Raw genomic sequence first — 20,797 nt, forward strand, 5'->3', positions numbered from 1 at the left:
TTTTATCGAAAACATAGATCTTCGTCGTTAAATCAGTCATTTCGTAATACACGTAGATAGTTAACCTTGTACACAGTTTCAGAGAATGACATTTTCAGTAGTAAGAATCTAGATATGAGAATAACAAAGAAAAAAATCAAAATATCCCTGGTCTGGGGTCTTTTGAAAAATGAATAATGATAGCTTGTTTTGAGACTACACAACTATTGTTATTTTTTTTTTACCCCCGTATGCTCCCGTTATCAAAGATTCAAGGGTATATAGGTTTTACCCTGTCTGGCTGTCTAGCTGTTTGTCTGTTTGTTTGTTTGTCTGTTTGTCCACATAAACTTTAACATTGCCTATAGATTTTGTTTGGTTGGACCTATTCCTTGTGACAAGACCTTCATTTTGTACCAAAATAGTTGACCTCTTGACTTTGACTTTGACCCACTTTTTCATGAAATTATCCAGCTTTGACCTTTGCTTCGTAGTGCTAGAGTTTTCATTGTAGTTTGACTTGCAATTTTTAAACTGTAACATTCGCCTTCAGCTATATCAGACGGGGCCAACACTGGTTTACAAAAAATTAACATTTTTTTTTAAATATTATGCAACCAATATCATGTTAAACCAAGTGTATGGAAAATAAAATAATACATTACTTCAGTTTTATACGTTCTACATTTGATCAGGTTAATTCTGTAGTGTGATACGATATGTCATAGGTTTAGTGATAAAAAAAATGAAATATTTGTTTTTATGAATAATATTTAAATCAATGTTCATGTATAAGTCTATTAACTAAATATCTTTTTATTAGAAGAAAATAATTACTCTATATAGTATGCTAATCTTTAAGGTTTAAGTGTAAATCATGCCATTAAGTGATATCTTTAGTGAATTAATGGAAACTTGATTGGGACAACTGCTTTCAAAAAAATGATAAAAAAATTATATACATTTTAAAATTCATCTCTTTCTCTCTCTCTTTTACCCGACTTTCCTTAATTAAGAGGAATGGGTCATACAACAGTTCTATGGGGAAAGTGCTTTATCGTACTTTTTTAAAACTTACAAGCATATACTATTTTTTAAGAGATCTATTTAATTATAAACTCTACTTGCTTATTTCGAAACTCTGTCGTTTAAGTGTATTTTTTCAATTTTTAGTATATGGGGAAATGAATTTTTCTCACTGAATAAAGGGGAAAGTATTTCGGAATCCCTCTAAATTTTAAATATACGATATAAAATATACAATAATTAACTGTACTTCTTATATGAACTTAACAACATGTACTTAACAATACATGTATAATGTTGCTAATTTTGAAAATTTAGATTGCATATAGCTGATATTAAAATATGACACTGCAAAGAGTATTACTTCCACATTAAAAACTATTTTGATTTAAAAAAATTAAGTAATCCCCATACTGTTACCATACTCTCTCATTTTCCCCATACTTATTTTGGAGTCTCTTTCTCCCACTCTGAACTTTCATCGAAACATTCCCCGACTTTCTAACCGAAATTACACGTAACTTTTTTCAAATCTTACACTATTCCTACCGCAAATTGTTTCCACACACCATCTCATCAATATGCCTAATGCTATTTCTAATCCCTCTCACTTCACTTTCCCCATACTGTTTCTAGACCTTCTCACTTTACTTTCCCCGTAATATTTTCAGTCTCTCTCACTTTACTTTCCCAATACTGTTTCTAGACTCTCAATTTACTTTCCCCATACTGTTTCTAGACTCTCTCCCTTTACTTTCCCAACACTGTGTCTAGAGTCTCTCCCTTTACTTTCCCCACACTATTTCTAGACTCTCTCCCTTTACTTTCCCCATACTGTTTCTAGACTCTCTCCCTTTACTTTCCCCATACTGTTTCTAGACTCTCTCACAGAACATTCCCCATACTGTTTCTAGACTCTCTCACTTTACTTTCCCCATACTGTTCTAGACTCTCTCCCTTTACTTTCCCCACACTGTTTCTAGACTCTCTCCCTTTACTTTCCCCATACTGTTTCTAGTCTCTCTAACTTTACTTTCCCCACACTGTTTCTAGACTCTCTCCCTTTACTTTCCCCATACTGTTTCCAGACTCTCTCACAGAACATTCCCCATACTGTTTCTAGACTCTCTCACTTTAATTTCTCTCACTTTACTTTCCCCACACTGTGTCTAGACTCTCTCCCTTTACGTTCCCCATACTGTTTCTAGACTCTCTCACTTTACTTTCCCCATACTGTTTCTAGACTCTCTCACAGAACATTCCCCATACTGTTTCTAGACTCTCTCACTTTACTTTCCCCACACTGTTTCTAGACTCTCTCCCTTTACTTTCCCCATACTGTTTCCAGACTCTCTCACTGAACATTCCCCATACTGTTTCTAGACTCTCTCACTTTACTTTCCCCATACTGTTTCTAGACTCTCTCACTTTACTTTCCCCACACTGTTTCTAGACTCTCTCCCTTTACTTTCCCCCTACTGTTTCTAGACTCTCTCACAGAACATTCCCCATACTGTTTCTAGACTCTCTCACTTTACTTTCCCCACACTGTTTCTAGACTCTCTCCCTTTACTTTCCCCATACTGTTTCTAGACTCTCTCACAGAACATTCCCCATACTGTTTCTAGACTCTCTCACTTTACTTTCCCCATACTGTTCTAGACTCTCTCACTTTACTTTCCCCACACTCTCTCCCTTTACTTTCCAAATACTGTTTCTAGACTCTCTCACTTTACTTTCCCCATACTGTTTCAAGACTCTCTCACTTTACTTTCCTCATACTGTTTTCAGTCTCTCTCACTGAACTTTCCCCATACTGTTTCTAGACTCTCTCACTTTACTTTCCCCATACTGTTTCTAGAATCTCTCACGTTACTTTCCCCATACTGCTTCTAGACTCTCTCACTGAACATTCCCCATACTGTTTCTAGACTCTCTCACTTTACTTTCCCCATACTGTTTCTAGACTCTCTCATTTTACTTTCCTCACACTGTTTCTAGATTCTCTCACTTCACTTTCCCCATACTGTTTCTAGACTCTCTCACTTTACTTTCCCCATACTGTTTCTAGACTCTCTCACGTTACTTTCCCCATACTGTTTCTAGAATCTCTCACTGAACATTCCCCATACTGTTTCTAGACTCTCTCACTTTACCTTCCCCATACTGTTTCAAGATTCTCACACTTTACTTTCCTCATACTGTTTTCAGTCTCTCTCACTTTACTTTTCCCACACTGTTTCTAGACTCTCTCACTTTACTTTCCCCACACTGTTTCTAGGCTCTCTCAAGTTACTTTCCCCATACTGTTTCTAGAATCTCTCACTGAACATTCCCCATACTGTTTCTAAACTCTCTCACTTTACTTTCCCCATACTGTTTTTAGACTCTCTCATTTTACTTTCCTCACACTGTTTCTAGATTCTCTCACTTCACTTTCCCCATACTGTTTCTAGAATCTCTCACTGAACATTCCCCATACTGTTTCTAGACTCTCTCACTTTACTTTCCCCATACTGTTTCTAGATTCTCTCACTTTACTTTCCTCATACTGTTTTCAGTCTCTCTCACTTTACTTTCCCCATACTGTTTCTAGACTCTCTCACTTTACTTTCCCCATACTGTTTCTAGACTCTCTCACGTTACTTTCCCCATACTGTTTCTAGAATCTCTCACTGAACATTCCCCACACTGTTTCTAGACTCTCTCACTTTACTTTCCCCATACTGTTTCTAGACTCTCTCACTTTACTTTCCCCATACTGTTTCTAGACTCTCTCATGTTACTTTCCCCATACTGTTTCTAGAATCTCTCACTGAACATTCCCCATACTGTTTGTAGAATCTCTTACTTTATTTTCCCCATACTGTTTCTAGACTCTCTCACGTTACTTTCCCCATACTGTTTCCAGACTCTCTCACTGAACATTCCCCATACTGTTTCCAGACTGTCTCACTTTACTTTCCCCATACTGTTTCTAGATTCTCTCACTGAACATTCCCCATACTGTTTCTAGACTCTCTCACTTTACTTTCCCCATACTGTTTCCAGACTCTCTCACTTTACTTTCCCCACACTGTTTCTAGGCTCTCTCAAGTTACTTTCCCCATACTGTTTCTAGAATCTCTCACTGAACATTCCCCATACTGTTTCTAGACTCTCTCACTTTACTTTCCCCATACTGTTTTTAGACTCTCTCATTTTACTTTCCTCACACTGTTTCTAGATTCTCTCACTTCACTTTCCCCATACTGTTTCTAGAATCTCTCACTGAACATTCCCCATACTGTTTCTAGACTCTCTCACGTTATTTTCCCCATACTGTTTCTAGAATCTCTCACTGAACATTCCCCACACTGTTTCTAGACTCTCTCACTTTATTTTCCCCATACTGTTTCTAGACTCTCTCACTTTACTTTCCCCATACTGTTTCCAGACTCTCTCACTGAACATTCCCCATACTGTTTCTAGACTCTCTCACTTTACTTTCCCCATACTGTTTCTAGACTCTCTCACGTTACTTTCCCCATACTGTTTCTAGACTTTCTCACTTTACTTTCCCCATACTGTTTCCAGACTCTTTCACTTTACTTTCCCCATACTGTTTCTAGACTCTCTCACTGAACAATCCCCATACTGTTTCTAGACTCTCTCACTGAACATTCCCCATACTCTTTCTAGACTCTTATACTTTACTTTCCCCATACTGTTTCTAGACTCTCTCACGTTACTTTCCCCATACTGTTTCCAGACTCTCTCACTGAACATTCCCTATACTGTTTCTAGACTCTCTCACTTTGCTTTCCCCATACTGTTTCTAGACTCTCTCACTTTACTTTCCCATACTGTTTTCAGTCTCTCTCATTTTACTTTCCCCAAACTGTTTATAGACTCTCTCACTGAACATTCCCCATACTGTTTTAAGACTTTCTCATTTTACTTTCCCCATACTGTTTATAGACGCTCTCACTTTACTTCTCCAATACTATTTCTAGACTCTCTCACGTTACTTTCCCCTTACTGTTTCTAGAATCCCTGACTTTCCCAAAACTGATTTTAGTCTTTCTCACAGAACATTCCCCATACTGTCTCTAGACTCTTGCACTTTACTTTCTCCGTGCTGTTTTCAGTCTCTTTTACTTTACTTTCCCCATACTGTTTCAAGACTCTCTCACTTTACTTTCCCCATACTGTTTTCAGTCTCTCTCACTAAACTTTCAACATACTGTATCCAGACTCCTCCACCAAACTTTCCCCATTCTGTTTCTAGACTCTCTCACTTAACTTTCCCCATACTGTTTCTAGACTCTCTCACTTTATACTTTTCCGATGCTGTTTCTACTCTCTCACTTTTCTTTCCCCATACTGTTTCAAGACTCTCTCACTGAACTTTCCCCATACTGTTCCAGACTCTCTCACTTTAAGTCTCTTTCGCGGAATTTTCCCCATACTGTTCCTAGACTCTCCCACTGAACTTTTCCCAGACTGTTTTCAGACTCCTTCACATAGTTTTCCCCATACTGTTTCTCTTACTTTATTTTCCCCACAGTATATTCAGTCTCTCTCACTAAATATTACTTGATATATTGTTAACTGATTGTATTACTGGATACCTCTACTTCCAGTACTGCATCTAAATTCTTTCATTAGAATTTTCCATTGTTAATTCTAGTTCTAAAGTCGGATGATAGTTTAAAGTCGTGTGCCTCAGTTAAAAGTAGTTTTCTTCTTTTTATTTGGATCTGCACAAATAATTTATTGCAAATCAAAGAGTCTATGGCTAATACCATTCCTCAACAACATCTAATCACACTAATTTCTAGAGTGACGGCATTAATTGCTCCGAACTAATATATTTTCTCTTTTGTTAATTACAGGATGTACACTTATTAAGATATAAAGAAGATACAAGTCCCTGAAATTTTCTTGATTTTTAAAGATTAACGTTTTTTTCCTTCTATTTATTAATATTGGGAAAAGGGTGTTTTTTATTTATAGAATGAAAAATCTTTTTGAAAACGGAATAAACAGTAATTGGGATAAAAGTGGGGACAGTCCCCAACCATAATCTAAATAGATTAAATACAAATATAAAATATGAAATGCAATTATCAAGTTCAAGTTATCAAGACTTTAAAAATATATGCACTTTATTTAACACCCGTTTTGACACTTTCCCTAGTAGAAAAAGTCTGTCAAAGTTATTCCCAAAGTGGTTCTTTAGTTAGTACTCTGTGGCTTAAAATGCTCAAACTGTGATAGAATTTATATTAAGCACAGCAACACCGTTCATCGAAATCAAAAACCGATGCAGAGAATTATGTATCTTCGTATAGTCTACTTGTGTTCCAATTTATATTGAAATCAGACAAAAACTGTAGGAGGAGTAGCATTTTGGAAAAATTGTTTACAGACAGACAGACAGACGACGTTTTTTTTTTTTTTTTTTAATAAAACATTCATAAGAGATTGTGTTAAAATTATTGATCTGGCGACATTTATTCTTTGACACTTGACACCATAGTATTTTTTTTTTCTGCGCACGCATACAATAGGGAGGATTCCATTGATTGGTTTTATATTGTTTAACGTCCCTTTCGAGAGTTTTCACTCATATGGAGACGCCAAAACTTGCCCTTGGAGATCTGCAGTTTTTTGTATTTACTCGGCTCTTGGAGCCATTGAGCAGGGAGGGATCTTTTTCATGCCAGCACCGACTGCGACATGAGGCCTCGGTTTATCCGAAGAACCGGTCTCCTTGCACGTCCCACAGTGGGATTTGAACCACGATGTAAGGATCAACTCCTTACCTCGCGACTCTAGAGCAGACACTCGAACCACTGCGCCACACGGGCGACACAGTAGGGAGGAATACGAAAGCCAATATTTTCGTGTTGGGGCATTCACAAATTATTTTTACTTTAATTGTTTTGCATAAAAAATATATTTTTTTAGGTTCTGGAACCTAGAACTTTTTAAATCTAATACAGGTACTTTCAGGAATTAAACCAAATTTGCATGGTTTATGTAAAAATTCTACGTTTGTCAATTCCCGTTTATGCTTCCCGATGTCGTTTTAACTAAACAAGAAAAACACTTTTTTCCCATTTTTGGCTCAAAGAATACTTAAGAACGTCATTTGGAACCTTTTCGGTAACCCATTTTAAGCTTTCGCTAAATTTAATGAATTTTGTGCAAGCATAAGCTTTTGATATTTATTTCTAGAATTTTTTGTCATACATATTTCTATAATTAAAGACAATGTAATTGAAAAGAACATGTAAAAGCCTTAAATTCCGGAAGTTTGAACGATACCGCATTAGTGCATATTATGATTTTTTCGCACTACGAATTTGAATGGAGAAGAGGAAGAGATCATGTTGATTTTATGGTGCACAATTATAATAAATGATTCTATTTTTTAGGGATGAGGTAGATATCTTGCCCTGCAGACCATAATACAGAGGCGACATGAGCCAATACATGTACTTTCTAATTACAAGTGTCAATACCAAAATTCTTTCAGAGCACGCCTAATGAAAAATAAAGTTAAATAAGAGACATATTATCTTCAAACCCTATTAAAATTTGCGCAAAAATCTCCCATAGTTTAATATTGGTAGTATGGTAGATGCTGTCACAACAGAAACTTAAAGACAATGAAATGTAAAAAAAAAAAAAAAGTGTTCGTGTATCGAACAGCAGTATGTCACGTGAGTAAGGTGATTATAATATCAATCGTTAATTAACATAAGGCTAATTTAGTACAGCTATCTCGACCCTAGTTTAAGGACATTTTTTTTTCAATTAGATATGAGCCACAACTTGGCCAACGTGGTCCTTTGGATAAGTATAAGTTTAAATTAAAATATATATTCTGTGCAAATGAGACCAATGGCCAAGTTGCGTCTCGATGTAAACAATGTTGAAAACTAGTATGCATATGAATAACAATAGAAATGTGACAAAACCTGTCAAAAATTTGTGTCGCTTGGCATTATTTAATAATTTTATGTAATATAATATTCCAAAACCTTGGGCCCGTTTTACAAAAGAACTTATGACTTAAACCAAAACCTTCAGATGATTGTAAAATTTTGCAAAATCAATTCTCTTTGAAATTATTTGTGTAAAAACGTCTTACCACATTTCAAGGTTAAAATAATTTTGATATAATGTTTATTAAAAAAAATTAAATTTGGTCTCAAGTCGTAAGTCCTTTTGTAAAACGGGCCCCAGTTCTTTAGACATTTTCCACAACTACCAAGTTCATTGTACCCGACGTTAATTTATTATGCTCAGAAAAAAAACTATATGGAAAATCGGTAAAAAGAATTGAAAGACCTATTAAAAAAACCCATAAATTTAATGAATTTTGGAATTTTATTTTGCGCAAAACATCGGGTTCAACTCTAATGGCTTTTAAAAGTGCATTCATTCTTTGTACTTGGACTGGAAGCTTAATTTTCAATGCAAACATAATTGTATTGTGTTTTGAAAATCATATTTATTTGATTAATTTAAAAATTTAGTCACAATATTAATTTCATTTGACTATTTTGCAAGTCTGATTGTGTCAAAATTTTAACTAAATCCATTGCTTTTTAGTAATTTTGAGAAGCAGATAATGTTTCTATACCAAACCGAAAAGTTAGTCCCTTTAAGGATATACGATCCTCAGCAAGGAAGGATAACTCTTTAATTTATAATTTAATTCAAAAAGTCTTAAAATAAAGCTTGAAATTGAAATTTTTTCATGCAACAATTTTCATTTTATGCCTCTACGTATGATTCAATGTTCTTTAAAGTTTTAACAAACGGTATTTAAAAAGTTGACATTTGTACCTCATAAAATGAAGTAAAACTTGCATATTTTTAAAAAATCTAATTTGTTTAAATTTAGCCTTAGTTACCAATGTTTATATGCATGGTTTGAAATAAGAAGCAATTTACAGTGTTTTCTTTGAAAGGAAACATTCATACACTATGCATTATGAAACAATGGAAGTACGTAGGAGAAAGTAAAGTCCAAATAAGTGTAAAATTCATGCAATTTTCTTTAAAAGCCTGGATACCTATGATTTTTATTCATAAAATGTATTTCTTGACCAATTATCAATTAAAAAATATGCAGTAGGTAGTTCAAATCACATTTCCTGAAAAATTATTCGAGATTTACTAATTTTTCCTATACAATATGATTAAATTTAAAGATGAATTTTAAAGAAACACCGTGGGTAAATACATTTTAATTTGAGAATTTAGAGACATCTTTGTGAACATTTTCAATTACTCAATGCCTGATTTGCAGAACCTGAGGATCGGATAACCTTAAGATTTTAAACCCAGTTTACCATTTCTATCTAGTATTTTACAACGTTTGTGACGAGGAAAGAAAAATCCTAATACATCTAAATATTCATGTATAATACATAATTATAAGCGAAAACACTTTAAATATTTCATCAAGTCAGAAACCGGACAGGAATCCCTCCTTAAATTAAAGATCACAGTGACCATGAAATAGGTCGCTACACACCTTCTACCTAAGATGCAAGTACTGCAGTTTTGGCCGAGTTTGGGGATTCTGGGTCTAATAGTTTTATATAGTATTGAGTTCGCCTGTTGTGAATTTGTCAAAACCAGATTTATTTGGTCCGTAGAGACGATTATATGAGAGCTTGGATATGGATAAAACATTCAAACTCCTTAAAAATATGCCTAGATATAGGGAATAAAAGTAGTTGATTGGATGATGATGTTGGAAAGTGGAAAAATTCTCCCAAAAATTGTGAATAAAATCTTGCGCCATTAATTGCACAATTATTGCCTTACGGGATCTGTATACAGCATTATGGTTCAAGACTCTAAAATATAAATAATATAAAAAATATAAAACCTTAATATGCCATAGATTCGCAGCTAGTTATGAGCCGGACAGGATTTTTTCATACTTGGTCATAGCATATTAATTTAAGGTCAGCGCAGTTTTGATGCGCGACATACATTCTACCAAAGATGAATCAGCTGACAAGATAAGATAATTTTTTGATTTAATAGTATTAAACGCTGTTAAAGTTATGTGTCGGATAAGAAAAAAGCTAACAGATAGACAGACGGACGGATATGAACACTATATGATATAACAAAGACGTAGAAAAAAAATATGGAATCCAGGGTTTAACACTACCCTGGATCCGCAAAATAGTTGCGCCTACGACCATGATAAATATAAAGTATCGTCCACTTATTCTGATATTCCCTCATCTGTTATGGTCATTTTTTAAAATGCCCCTGTTTTTTTTAGGGGGGGGCGTGGGGGTCAATTCATTTCCAAGGGAAAACCCTAATATTCTTAATTGTTTATATATAATGATGGTTTTCATTTCCACTAATTTTAAGCTCATGGCCATCTAATTTTCAAAAATGGCTAAAGAACAAGGGACATCTTTCGAAAGTTGAGACAGATACTGTTTGACATTGGACCTGATATGGATTAAAACATAGGTAATAATATGAAGCTGTAATCGTTTTTGTTTTACATACTCATAGAGGGGTAATGGCTAATCAGAAGTGATTGGAGTTCGAGGGTAGTAAAGTTCTGTCATTAAAACTTGGACTAGCCCGTCCCAGCTGGGGGCTGGGGGTGAAAAATTATTTTTGGACTCACTGTCAGAAGCCTTAATAAAACAATATTTTAAACTATGTTTGTCCCAAGGGTTTTACCTTCAAATAATCGAAGATCTAATCTATTCCAATTTAACAAACATGTTTCCATATTTAAACAAACACACACACACACACACACCCTCTCTCACACACACACACAAATAAATAGAAAAATAAAATACAAAAATACTCAAAGCAATAGACTCTCATGTATTTTCCTGGACAAACACTATCGCGGAGTCATAGCATCGTTTAAAAAAAAAGGTGGGGGGGGGGGGGTCAATTAAATTTTAAAAAAAATGACACTAGCTAAAAAACTAATAATTTAAAATGAAAATGGTCAAATAAACTTTTCTAATTCATGGAATTAGGGATGGGGGTCCAAGAACTTTAGGTACAACATATATAGATATATTTTTACTCAAACACTAAATCACCCCTATTTGGCAATGCTGCAACTTAAATTAAGTGGAGGGGGGGGTAAAAACTTTTATGTGGGGGGTTGGAGGTGGGCAGATCCCCCCCCCCCCCCTTCCGCATCCCGAATGCTATGTGCCTGTTTGATTCAATTCAACTAACATGGCGAAAACGTTCATTAAGCTAACGACCAGCAAAATCTTAATAATACAAAATCTTGTACTTGATTTATTTACCATAAAGACTTTATAAATTCTATTTTTATCATTGTAAATTACTGTTATAAACCGCTAGAACAACATCCCATATCTTTTTCCCGCTAAAGAATATTTATTTTGGGGTGTTCCGAAAGACGTCGTTTTTCGGTAGTGTGAGTCGTAATAAAATTCTTGTGGGGAAATTTGATTGGCTTAGGTTATACGTTAAACAATTGAAGTATGTAAATCAATGAAGGTGAGAAGTTGTTTCAGATCGATAAGACATTATAATTATAATGTTAACCTTTGGTTATGTCGTAAAATGAACGAGAAAAGGGCACATGTAACTGTGGGGAATTAACGTCTTCCCCACAATTTCCAACTTTCCCCACAGTGTTGGTCTTATGACCAGTCCATTTCCTCGTAATGTAGGGATCTCGGGTACTCTTTCTCTCTCTCTCTCTCTCTCTCTCTCTCTCTCTCTCTCTCTCTCTCCTTGAAATTCTTCTTATCCCCCTAAAGAACGAAAGACATTTCCAAGAGGGTGCATAATATGGGTCAGTGTTTGATGAAAATGCAAAAGGAAAATGACCTTTTGAATAAATCAAGAGATTGAAATAATGTTAAGAAAATAATAACTGAATTCCTCAATCTTTTGTCCATTAAAATAAATATTGGTTCTCAGGATCTAGGCTAGCGATTCTCGACGAAGGTAAAAGCGAATTTGTATTCATTGACACGGTAGATGATTTTAAAGTATAGAGGATAAACTTGCCATTATTTGTCAATAACACCCCGAAAAGCAGCCGGCATATAAACTTCGAGTTTAAGACGGTTAAAATTCTTCAATACACAGAATGGCGAAGGGGTAAGTCCCATATTTTAACATCACTTTTAAAGAAATTCGTCAATTTAAGCACGGTTTCTTATTTAAATCCAGCTTAAAAATTTTATATCTCGTAAATTAATTTTTTTAATCATTTAGACCGCTCGATGCGCATTTTCTGTCTTTTAATTATTTGAAATAACATTTCTTTAATCAAAGAAATTTTTTGAAACAAAAGTTCATTAAGCAAAGGAACATGAGAAAGTTTTGTTTTTGTTTTTGTTTTTTTTGTTTTTGTTTTTTGAAAGGGTCACTTTTATTTTACTTGTGTTGTTAAATGTCATCTACTTTACCGCGGATCTAATATAAATTGACCGTAATCTTTTCTAAATTAAAAGGACATGTAAGTAGGTCAAAGAAAGGATCTTAAGTCCAAATGGACTTGAATTGCCCTAACAAATGCTTTTATGCATAATTTTTTTTTAATTGTTACTAAAATATTTGTGTAATATAGATTTACCTTTTTTGAATGACTTGTGAAAGATAATATTTTTTCAGGATTTATAAGTTCTTTTATTTATTTATTTATTTAATTATATTAATTTAATTTTTTTAAGGATATGCCTATGCCTTTGCTTGCTCTTTGCAAGTACACTTGGTTTCAAATATTTCCAATCAAAAATCCCAAATGGAGACTCCGTGCCACATCCTTGTAAGCCAAATTATCTCTGGCACGGAGTAGGTCACAGAAACGAATTAGGGGGCGGATCAAGAAATCCCTTTGGCGAGGATTTTGATGCTGCTGGGAAGGTAAGTTAAATAAGACCGATAGAAATGTATGACACACGTCGTGCTGGTATTGAAATATGTCGGGCCGAGTAAAAAGATACTTATTTATTTCAAATCTTTGACATTCTTTAAAAATTCTAATTCATGAAGTCAATAAAATGTTTCAATCGTCCGATGTCGTTTGTATCTCAATTTAGCCCACCCTTTTTTTTTAGCTTGAGAAAACTCACAACGGAAAATGCTTGTATTTTAAGATTATTTTGATTTGTATTCTTCAGGGTATTTTTTCCCATGAATTACATTTACATAACTGTTGTCAAACATTAGCTTTTTACAACTTTACTGAACTGTTATGAAACATACACTTAACGTTCACTTCAAAGAAATATGACTTTACCATTTCCCCGCAAGCACTTTATGGCATGGTACAAGTTTCTTTCAAGTCTAGCGTAAATAATATTAGGACGTAATATTTTAATAGAAAAATAACTTTTCTTATTTTATTAGATTTATGTAAGTAAAAAATAGAAGGAATTTGGCAATAAATTGAAGATTAAATGAACTTTTTAAAGTGCGTGAAAATGCGTGATTGCGGGGAAACGGTATATGCATGATTTTGCGTTAGAAATAGGAAATGGTATATGCGTTAAAATGCGTGACTGCGGGGAAGGGGGTTAAGAGGGCAAGTTATCGTATTGGACGAAACTTGATCCATTGCATAATTATTATTCAATCACCTACATGTATGACTTATGAAATAAGAGAAGGGGTAAATAAATGTGCAAATCCAACAAATTATTATTTCTAGTACATCAAGGGAAACTCCTGAATAGCAATGTAACACTTTTTACCAGTTTAAACATATTCAATGAATATTTTAGAATTATTTATAAAATCTGGGAAACCTTTGTTTTGTTTCTCTCCACCTCCCTCTAGATCAACATTCAACCATTTCATCTTGAAGAGTAAATCCCTATATATTTCGAAAAAAGTCTTTTGACCCAAAAATCAGCAGTTAAATCTTTGAAAGTTTTAGGAATACAAAAGAAAGGTGTCAGCGACAAATGAAACCATTTAAAGCTGAAAAATGCATACAGTAAATTGAACCACATGAAAATAAATATTGGAGAGGGCGAAACTTTGTTTAAGGATTCGACTTGAAATAAAATTTAATCCTTCCCTTCTATAGAATTTTTATTTGCCATTTAACAATAATGTTAAAATTCTCAAAGTCTGTAGAGCGATCACACATGCACTTAAAAACCTGTGAATGTGCGACATTTGAAGGTTATGAAATTGAATTTAATGTTTTCGACACCTTCAGTATCCATTCAAACAAACTGAAAAAGATTCGTGGATGATAAATGTCCCGTATATTTAAACGTAATTCCCACTAATAAGTATCAATATATAAGAACGGAATGTGTCCTAATTTAAGACCCAACCCTTTCACTGAAGAATTCTTAGCCTTGAAATTAATAAATGACATTAAATATCTGAAAAAAACGTCGGGGAAAATATTTTAATTGTTACGTTTATAGTTTCTAATGATAAAATGCAAATTTCAATTTTATTATTTGTTGATAATTTTACGTTTTTACTTCTATATTTGATTTAAGGGAAATTAAACAATACAGTATTTTCAAAACCATAGAGGAAAACAAAATTGATGCGTATTTTTTATGCTTTCAAAGTAACATTTACATGTATTTTCACACCACGGAGGTCTCTGGTTTTATTTTTCAATGAACTCTTTTTAAGAGACTATTTTCTTGTCTATACCTTCGGGCAACTGTAGAAATCACATGAATTTAAAATTCCCTTTGTAACCTGTAACGTTTATAGACGTTTATCGGGTTCAGAAATAGGAACGGTTCAAAACCGGGGACATACAACAAAAGAATCGTGTTAAACCCATTATCTGCGCAGTGGGATGCATGTCGCAATGTTATTTTTTCAATTGCTACTTCTTTATCAGCGTTCAAATGCGTAAATAATTTTATTTCTAAAAATCCTTTGCTGTGAAGAAAAATATTCATAGCATGTTATATGCTAGTGTTGTATACAAAAAAAAAGAGTTTTATTTATCATGCCACTTTCCGCAATTGTTTTTCTTTACATTCAAAATATTTGGCTTGTGAAATCGTCCTTTACTCATGGTTAATCTAAATCCACAAAAGGGCAATTGCATTTTTGGCATCTGGAATTTTATTAGATATTGACATATTATCCGTATGTCCGTAGTTTTTTTTTTTTTTTTTTTTTTTTTAACACGATGAGCTAAAAAACCATTCCCTATATCTCATGTACGTTTCTGGTCAGTTGCATACATCATTATTAATATTGAATGTTAGATCGAAAAATATAGGGGGAAAATATGTGTATAAAAACCAAATCCTGCGTTCTTTTATCTGAACCATCTTAGACATTTTCCCGATTTATTTATGTCAGATGCAGAAATAGAAAAACATATTTGAGAATTATTACTTAATTGTGCAATTTTTTAAAATTATTTTAGATTTGGACGCAGGAGTTGTGTCGGAAGGACTCGGACGGGGACGGTAAAACCAATGGAGAAGAACTTGGCGACCCAAACTGCGTATGGCGGGAAAACGCTATTCCGGATAAAAACGCATTTTCTCATCCAGGTTAAACAACAGTATATTTATTTTTTTAATCTTTTTTTTTTTTCAATTCTTTGAATCAATTAAGTTCAAAATATTTTAAAGCTATAGGACTGTACATTTAAGCGTCAGTGAAATACTAAAATTGACTATGATTGTCTTTACTGAAAACAGATATACTTTGAAGATTTGTCACTAAATAAAAGAAGCAGTAGTAAAGGGAAGTAGTAAAGGGTTATTGAACTTATATTGGTAAATATTGACACAATTAGTTGTCTGTACAAATGCACAAGCTTGCGAATGCATTTGTACAGCCAACGAGTGCCAGTATTCACCAGTATAAGTTCAATAACTCCTTTATTATATAGCTAAAACATTTACTCATAATTTATAATAATTATTCCAACTTAAAAACTCAAATAAATGATTTTTTTAGTATCGGTATTCAAATTAACGCCTGTCCTGTATATAGCATCATTCCGAGAACCCTACCTAGCGTTATGATATGCTTATTTAGGTTTTACATGTAATATGTATAAGTTCTTAATAAATAGTTTGTGTAGACGTTAACAATAAACACATCTTACCTAGATGCCACTTCCTTTCTGTAATTTAACTCTGAGATTTTGACCAGACGACTTTTTTTTTTTTACAACGGGGCGTTCGATATTGAACGCTCGTATTTGGAATGTTTCAGGCATATGCTCATATACATATACGTAATACAAACTCAGCGTTCAATAAAACTTCAAGATATTGAACTAAGCAATTCTCTAGATTATTAGAGACTATTTATTAGCTATATAATAATAAGTTATTACTGATCCCTGATCATCCCTTTTTTTTCATCTGAACAGATAAAGTTTCAAAATATTCTTTCATCACTGTGCTACATTTTTATACGTATTTCATTGGATCCTACATATATATAGTGTTGTATTAAACCTATGCTGCGCTTACGGTCCTCGGTCCTCTTCTTGTATTAGCACATGAGTTAACGTTGTAAATTATCATGAAAGGATTTGTGTGTGTGTTTTTTAAACCTGCAGTGTTCCTTAATAAAATACTAATTTTAATACACAGGTGTATGTGAACCATACAACAGCGACCTCTGCCGGCCAAAGAACACGTGGGTTCAGTGTGAGTTGGAGAGTTTCAAATGTGACGCCATCAATCAACCAGGTCAGATGTTGCTTTTTTCTGGGAAGGGGGAGGGGCTATATTAAAATGTATAATTATTCAAATACATGATAGTGTCTATATGTATAATGTTTATTTTAAAAGATTGTATGTTTGATCCTCTAGCATACTCCCTACACTTACATCTAACAGAATCCTATACAGGGTCACATCTGAGGTCAAATCAACCAATCAAATCGTCGCCTGCAATTTTATCTGTTAAAGCGAATAAGTCTAGAGTTATTCCGAATTTGACCTCTGACGTAACCTTCTATTGGATGTTGTGTATCTATGTTAGTATAGCGAGTATGCGAGCTGATCTCTAACATCTCATTTTAATTAGATTGATTCTAAAATAACAACTGTACTAATTTTTTTTACAGATGTAAAGAACAAAACTTTAAGATATCCTCAAACCCAGGTACCCAATTTAGAAACCAATTACTTCTGTATGACCTTTGAACTTCCCAATGATGGTGACTATCACCTGATCGCAACAACGCCATATATAGACAACGAATACGTCATGCATCATATTCTTCTCTTTGGATGCGAAGATTCAGGTGAGGTGAAAAAGTTCTACCGACTGATGAACACACTAACAGATTAAGAAGGAGACTCCGGGGGTCCGGGACCCATTTTTGTATCCATATTATATACATGATTTTAAAAAAACCAACATTTTTTGTGTGTAGAGTTGTGGGCTCTTACCCCGACCAAAAATCGCCACTTTCCCCTTTTCCAGGTTAATGAATCCACGACTGGTACACTAAAAATTCTATCCGAAACGTAATGACTCAGTGCCCCTGGCATTGCATAAATGTGATGACTTAAAAAATATATGACTAAAGTAAATCTCGGAAAAGCTCATTTGGTGAAACGCTCGATTCGTGATGGAGAGGTCGTTAGTTCGAACCTCGACTGCGACTGACTTAAATCGATAAAAAAAGGAAGAGAATGTTTCTTCGTCAAGCGCTCGTCCTTAAAAACAGAATTCCAATTTGATGATAAGCGTTGGCAAGACCAGCAACATACAACTGCATAATAAATCAATCAATCATTATAAATTATGAATCTTGAGAAAATTCTCTCCCAGTGCATATCGGATAAGACATGTTTCACTTTACAATCCATCAATCATTCGTCATATAACACAGAATAAGCCCAAGAGGTTTATTTATACACATGTAGCTTTTGCGTTTCTGGAAATGGTGATTACGTGTATATACAGTATTGTGTTATAACTTTTGTTTTTCTTATTATAGTTACCCAAGAGACAACACCCACACAATGCGGAATGGGCTCTGACAAATGCCGGACTATTATCGGGGCTTGGGCCGTGGGAGGCAACGGAGAATGTGCTCACAAAGATGTAGGGTTCCGGATAGGTCAGAAAGGCTTCAAATTTGCTATGATGCAGGTGAATTGCCCCTTTTTCATTTTTCTTATTAAGATTTTAAAAGCTTCATATCGAAAAACGGTTCCTGTTTTTTGCATTAACAGTTACATTATATTCATATTCGTCATCAATATTTTGAAATTGTTTTAAATAACTGGAATAATATCATCTAAACGATTCTAGCTGAAACAAACTACATTCAATGTGATTGTTTATCATTTATCGGCACATTCTAAAAATTACCCAGCATTATTACATGCCCAAAGAATGCTTTTGATTCCATATTGTTTTAGCGGAACAAACATTTATTATGATATTAAGATCGTCAATCTCCTCGCGGTTCACCTCGGAATATTCTGCCTTTGGGGTACTTTCAGGAAACAGCAGAGGTGTGCCGAGTGTCTCATTTTTTTCATGTATATTATAATTCCAATCATTTTTCTTTAAGTTTCATTGGAATAATCCTGAACTACGATCAGACTACAAAGACAGTTCCGGTATGACGTTGTACTACACACCTAACAGACGACCAAACGACGCCGCCATTATGATGGTAGGTCAGGATTATCTGGAAATCCCACCCGGGAAGGATCGCGTGGAAGTGGACGCCAAATGTTCCGCAAAAGACACTAACATGATTTTTACTGGTCCTGTTTACATCACCAAGGCCTTCAATCACATGCACTATTTAGGTACGACATGACGCAAAGAGTGCTCGACTTGTCAAATTCTTCCTCTAATCTAGAGTATAACTGATGTAAAAGTATAAATGACAGTTTTGGTTTTGATTCCGTTTGAAGAGAAAATCAAACATGTTTGTATTCATAAAGTTCTTCTTTACCTTATTAGATCTGAAAATTGTTACCTAAATTCTTAATTTTATTTTTCGAAGAGCAATTTTGTGAAAAAACTATATATTAATGTTATATTTTTTTCCAATGATTTGACTTGCAGGTCGGGAAGAATACATTGACCAGTACAGAAATGGCGTCAAGATAAACACTCTGACTAACGAGCCCGACTACAGCTATGACCGACCCCGATTTTTAGAGTAAGGTCATCTTTTCCTAGATTTTAAAAATGCCCTGCTCATTAAAATAGATCTATTGGACAACATCGTATTATGTGGATAAAGATAAACAAAAAATAAATTTAAAAATAGTATTAGGGTTTTTAACCCATATAAAGCGGATTATGGTGTCATACATATACGCTATCTTTTATTAGAAATAATGTATGAGAAATATAAAAGATCTGTAATAGATTGATTATTATTTCGTCAGATTCGTTTATCTTTTCATAGCACAACAAGGATGTGTAACATATTCTTGTTTCTTAATAAGTTTTCATCCATTTTTCGACCCTGACGCAAGACTCGCATAGCATTCTTAATGTTTTCCTCTAGCCAGTTTTTTTTTTCTATTTATAGGTACGAAACAACCATAAAAATTATGCCAGGAGATGAAATCAGAACAAAATGCGTCTTTAAATCATCATCGAAATCCTTCACTACATTCCAAGGCGACGCCACTTCCGACGAGATGTGCTTCGGTTTTCTTACCGTACACCCTATAACAAACGTCCGAGTTCCGTGGTGCGTCAGCTGGAACGATATCTCCTTAATTCAATTATACTCAAACCAGGTCATTAATGGTTGTGACAGAACGGTGTTTACGAATGCTTCTCATCCGGAAATGGTGGAAATCTACCGTAAAATCGACCAGCGTTGTCTGCCTTTATCCAAATGTTTAGAAGAGTGCAAGGAAGTGGTCAAAGAGATTAAGTTACATCCTTGTATGCAGGGTGATATTGGAGAGTCGATGAAATGGTTCGCAAGGCTGTCGAGAAATGTTGATGTGCTTACTTTTTATTCTAAGATCGAATCATGTGACCTTGAAATTTTAAGAGAACAGATGTTGAACGAGATGGGAAGAAATACAAATGGTGCCTCACAAGTACTTCCACATTTCTTCATTGTATCATTGCTGATTTTCATGTTCTTTTAAACCAAAAAAGAAGAAAAGATATTATTTGCTTTTATGTATTCAATTCTAACATTTAATTCTTTTAACTTCTTGAAAATTCATGTATACATTCACTTAATAATGAACTGTTACCAAAGAATGTTAAATATTATTGTTGATCTTGTTAACAAAAAAAATAATTAAATGAAAAAAATAACTTTCTCCAGAGTTCTTTCAGAATTACACAGAAAAGTCAGACAAACTCTGTATAGTAATCACTTGTCATTCACAATCAAATAATATAAGGGTTAATCTTAGAGAACCGTTCCATTGGGCAAGGGCCCCGAAAAAATCAATGCTAACATATGAAACATATGGAGATAAAGAACAGTACTTGAGATCAAAAGTCCATAAAACAATACAAAATAGGAGCAGAGCAAACACGGACCTCCAAAACATCAGAGATGGGATCAGTTGCCATGGAGGAGTGAGCATCCCCTGCTTACCGGTCACACCCGCCGTGTGCTCCTTGTAATGCTCCGGAAAAAACGGAAAAAAATCCGTCGTCAAGTTCAGTGTATAAATAATGGACTATTAATAAGTATGAAAAACGTCAGTCAGCATTTGACTCAGTGCAAAATTGTATTTTCCTGACAAGGTCATTGTATCGACTATAAATTTTACCAAATGATGACTTTAAAGGAGACTGCTGAAATTCTTATTTCATC

At 34.3% G+C, this 20,797-nt stretch overlaps 1 protein-coding gene across 1 annotated transcript; it reads left to right on the forward strand.

Moving 5' to 3' along the window:
* Positions 1-12,049: 12,049 nt before the first annotated feature.
* Positions 12,050-20,241, forward strand: LOC134281327 (tyramine beta-hydroxylase-like). Its single transcript, XM_062763811.1, has 9 exons — positions 12,050-12,156; positions 12,732-12,924; positions 15,422-15,551; positions 16,611-16,709; positions 17,090-17,269; positions 17,972-18,126; positions 18,554-18,797; positions 19,060-19,156; positions 19,535-20,241. Exons 1-9 carry the CDS (start codon positions 12,146-12,148, stop codon positions 20,109-20,111), a joined length of 1,686 nt encoding a protein of 561 aa, XP_062619795.1. The 5' UTR covers positions 12,050-12,145; the 3' UTR covers positions 20,112-20,241.
* The last annotated feature ends 556 nt before the right edge of the window (positions 20,242-20,797 follow it).

Source organism: Saccostrea cucullata, unplaced genomic scaffold (genome assembly GCF_032062105.1).
Source record: "Saccostrea cucullata isolate Sc308-1 unplaced genomic scaffold, CSIRO_AGI_Scuc_v1 ctg393, whole genome shotgun sequence".
Classification (NCBI taxonomy): Eukaryota; Metazoa; Mollusca; class Bivalvia; order Ostreida; family Ostreidae; genus Saccostrea; species Saccostrea cuccullata.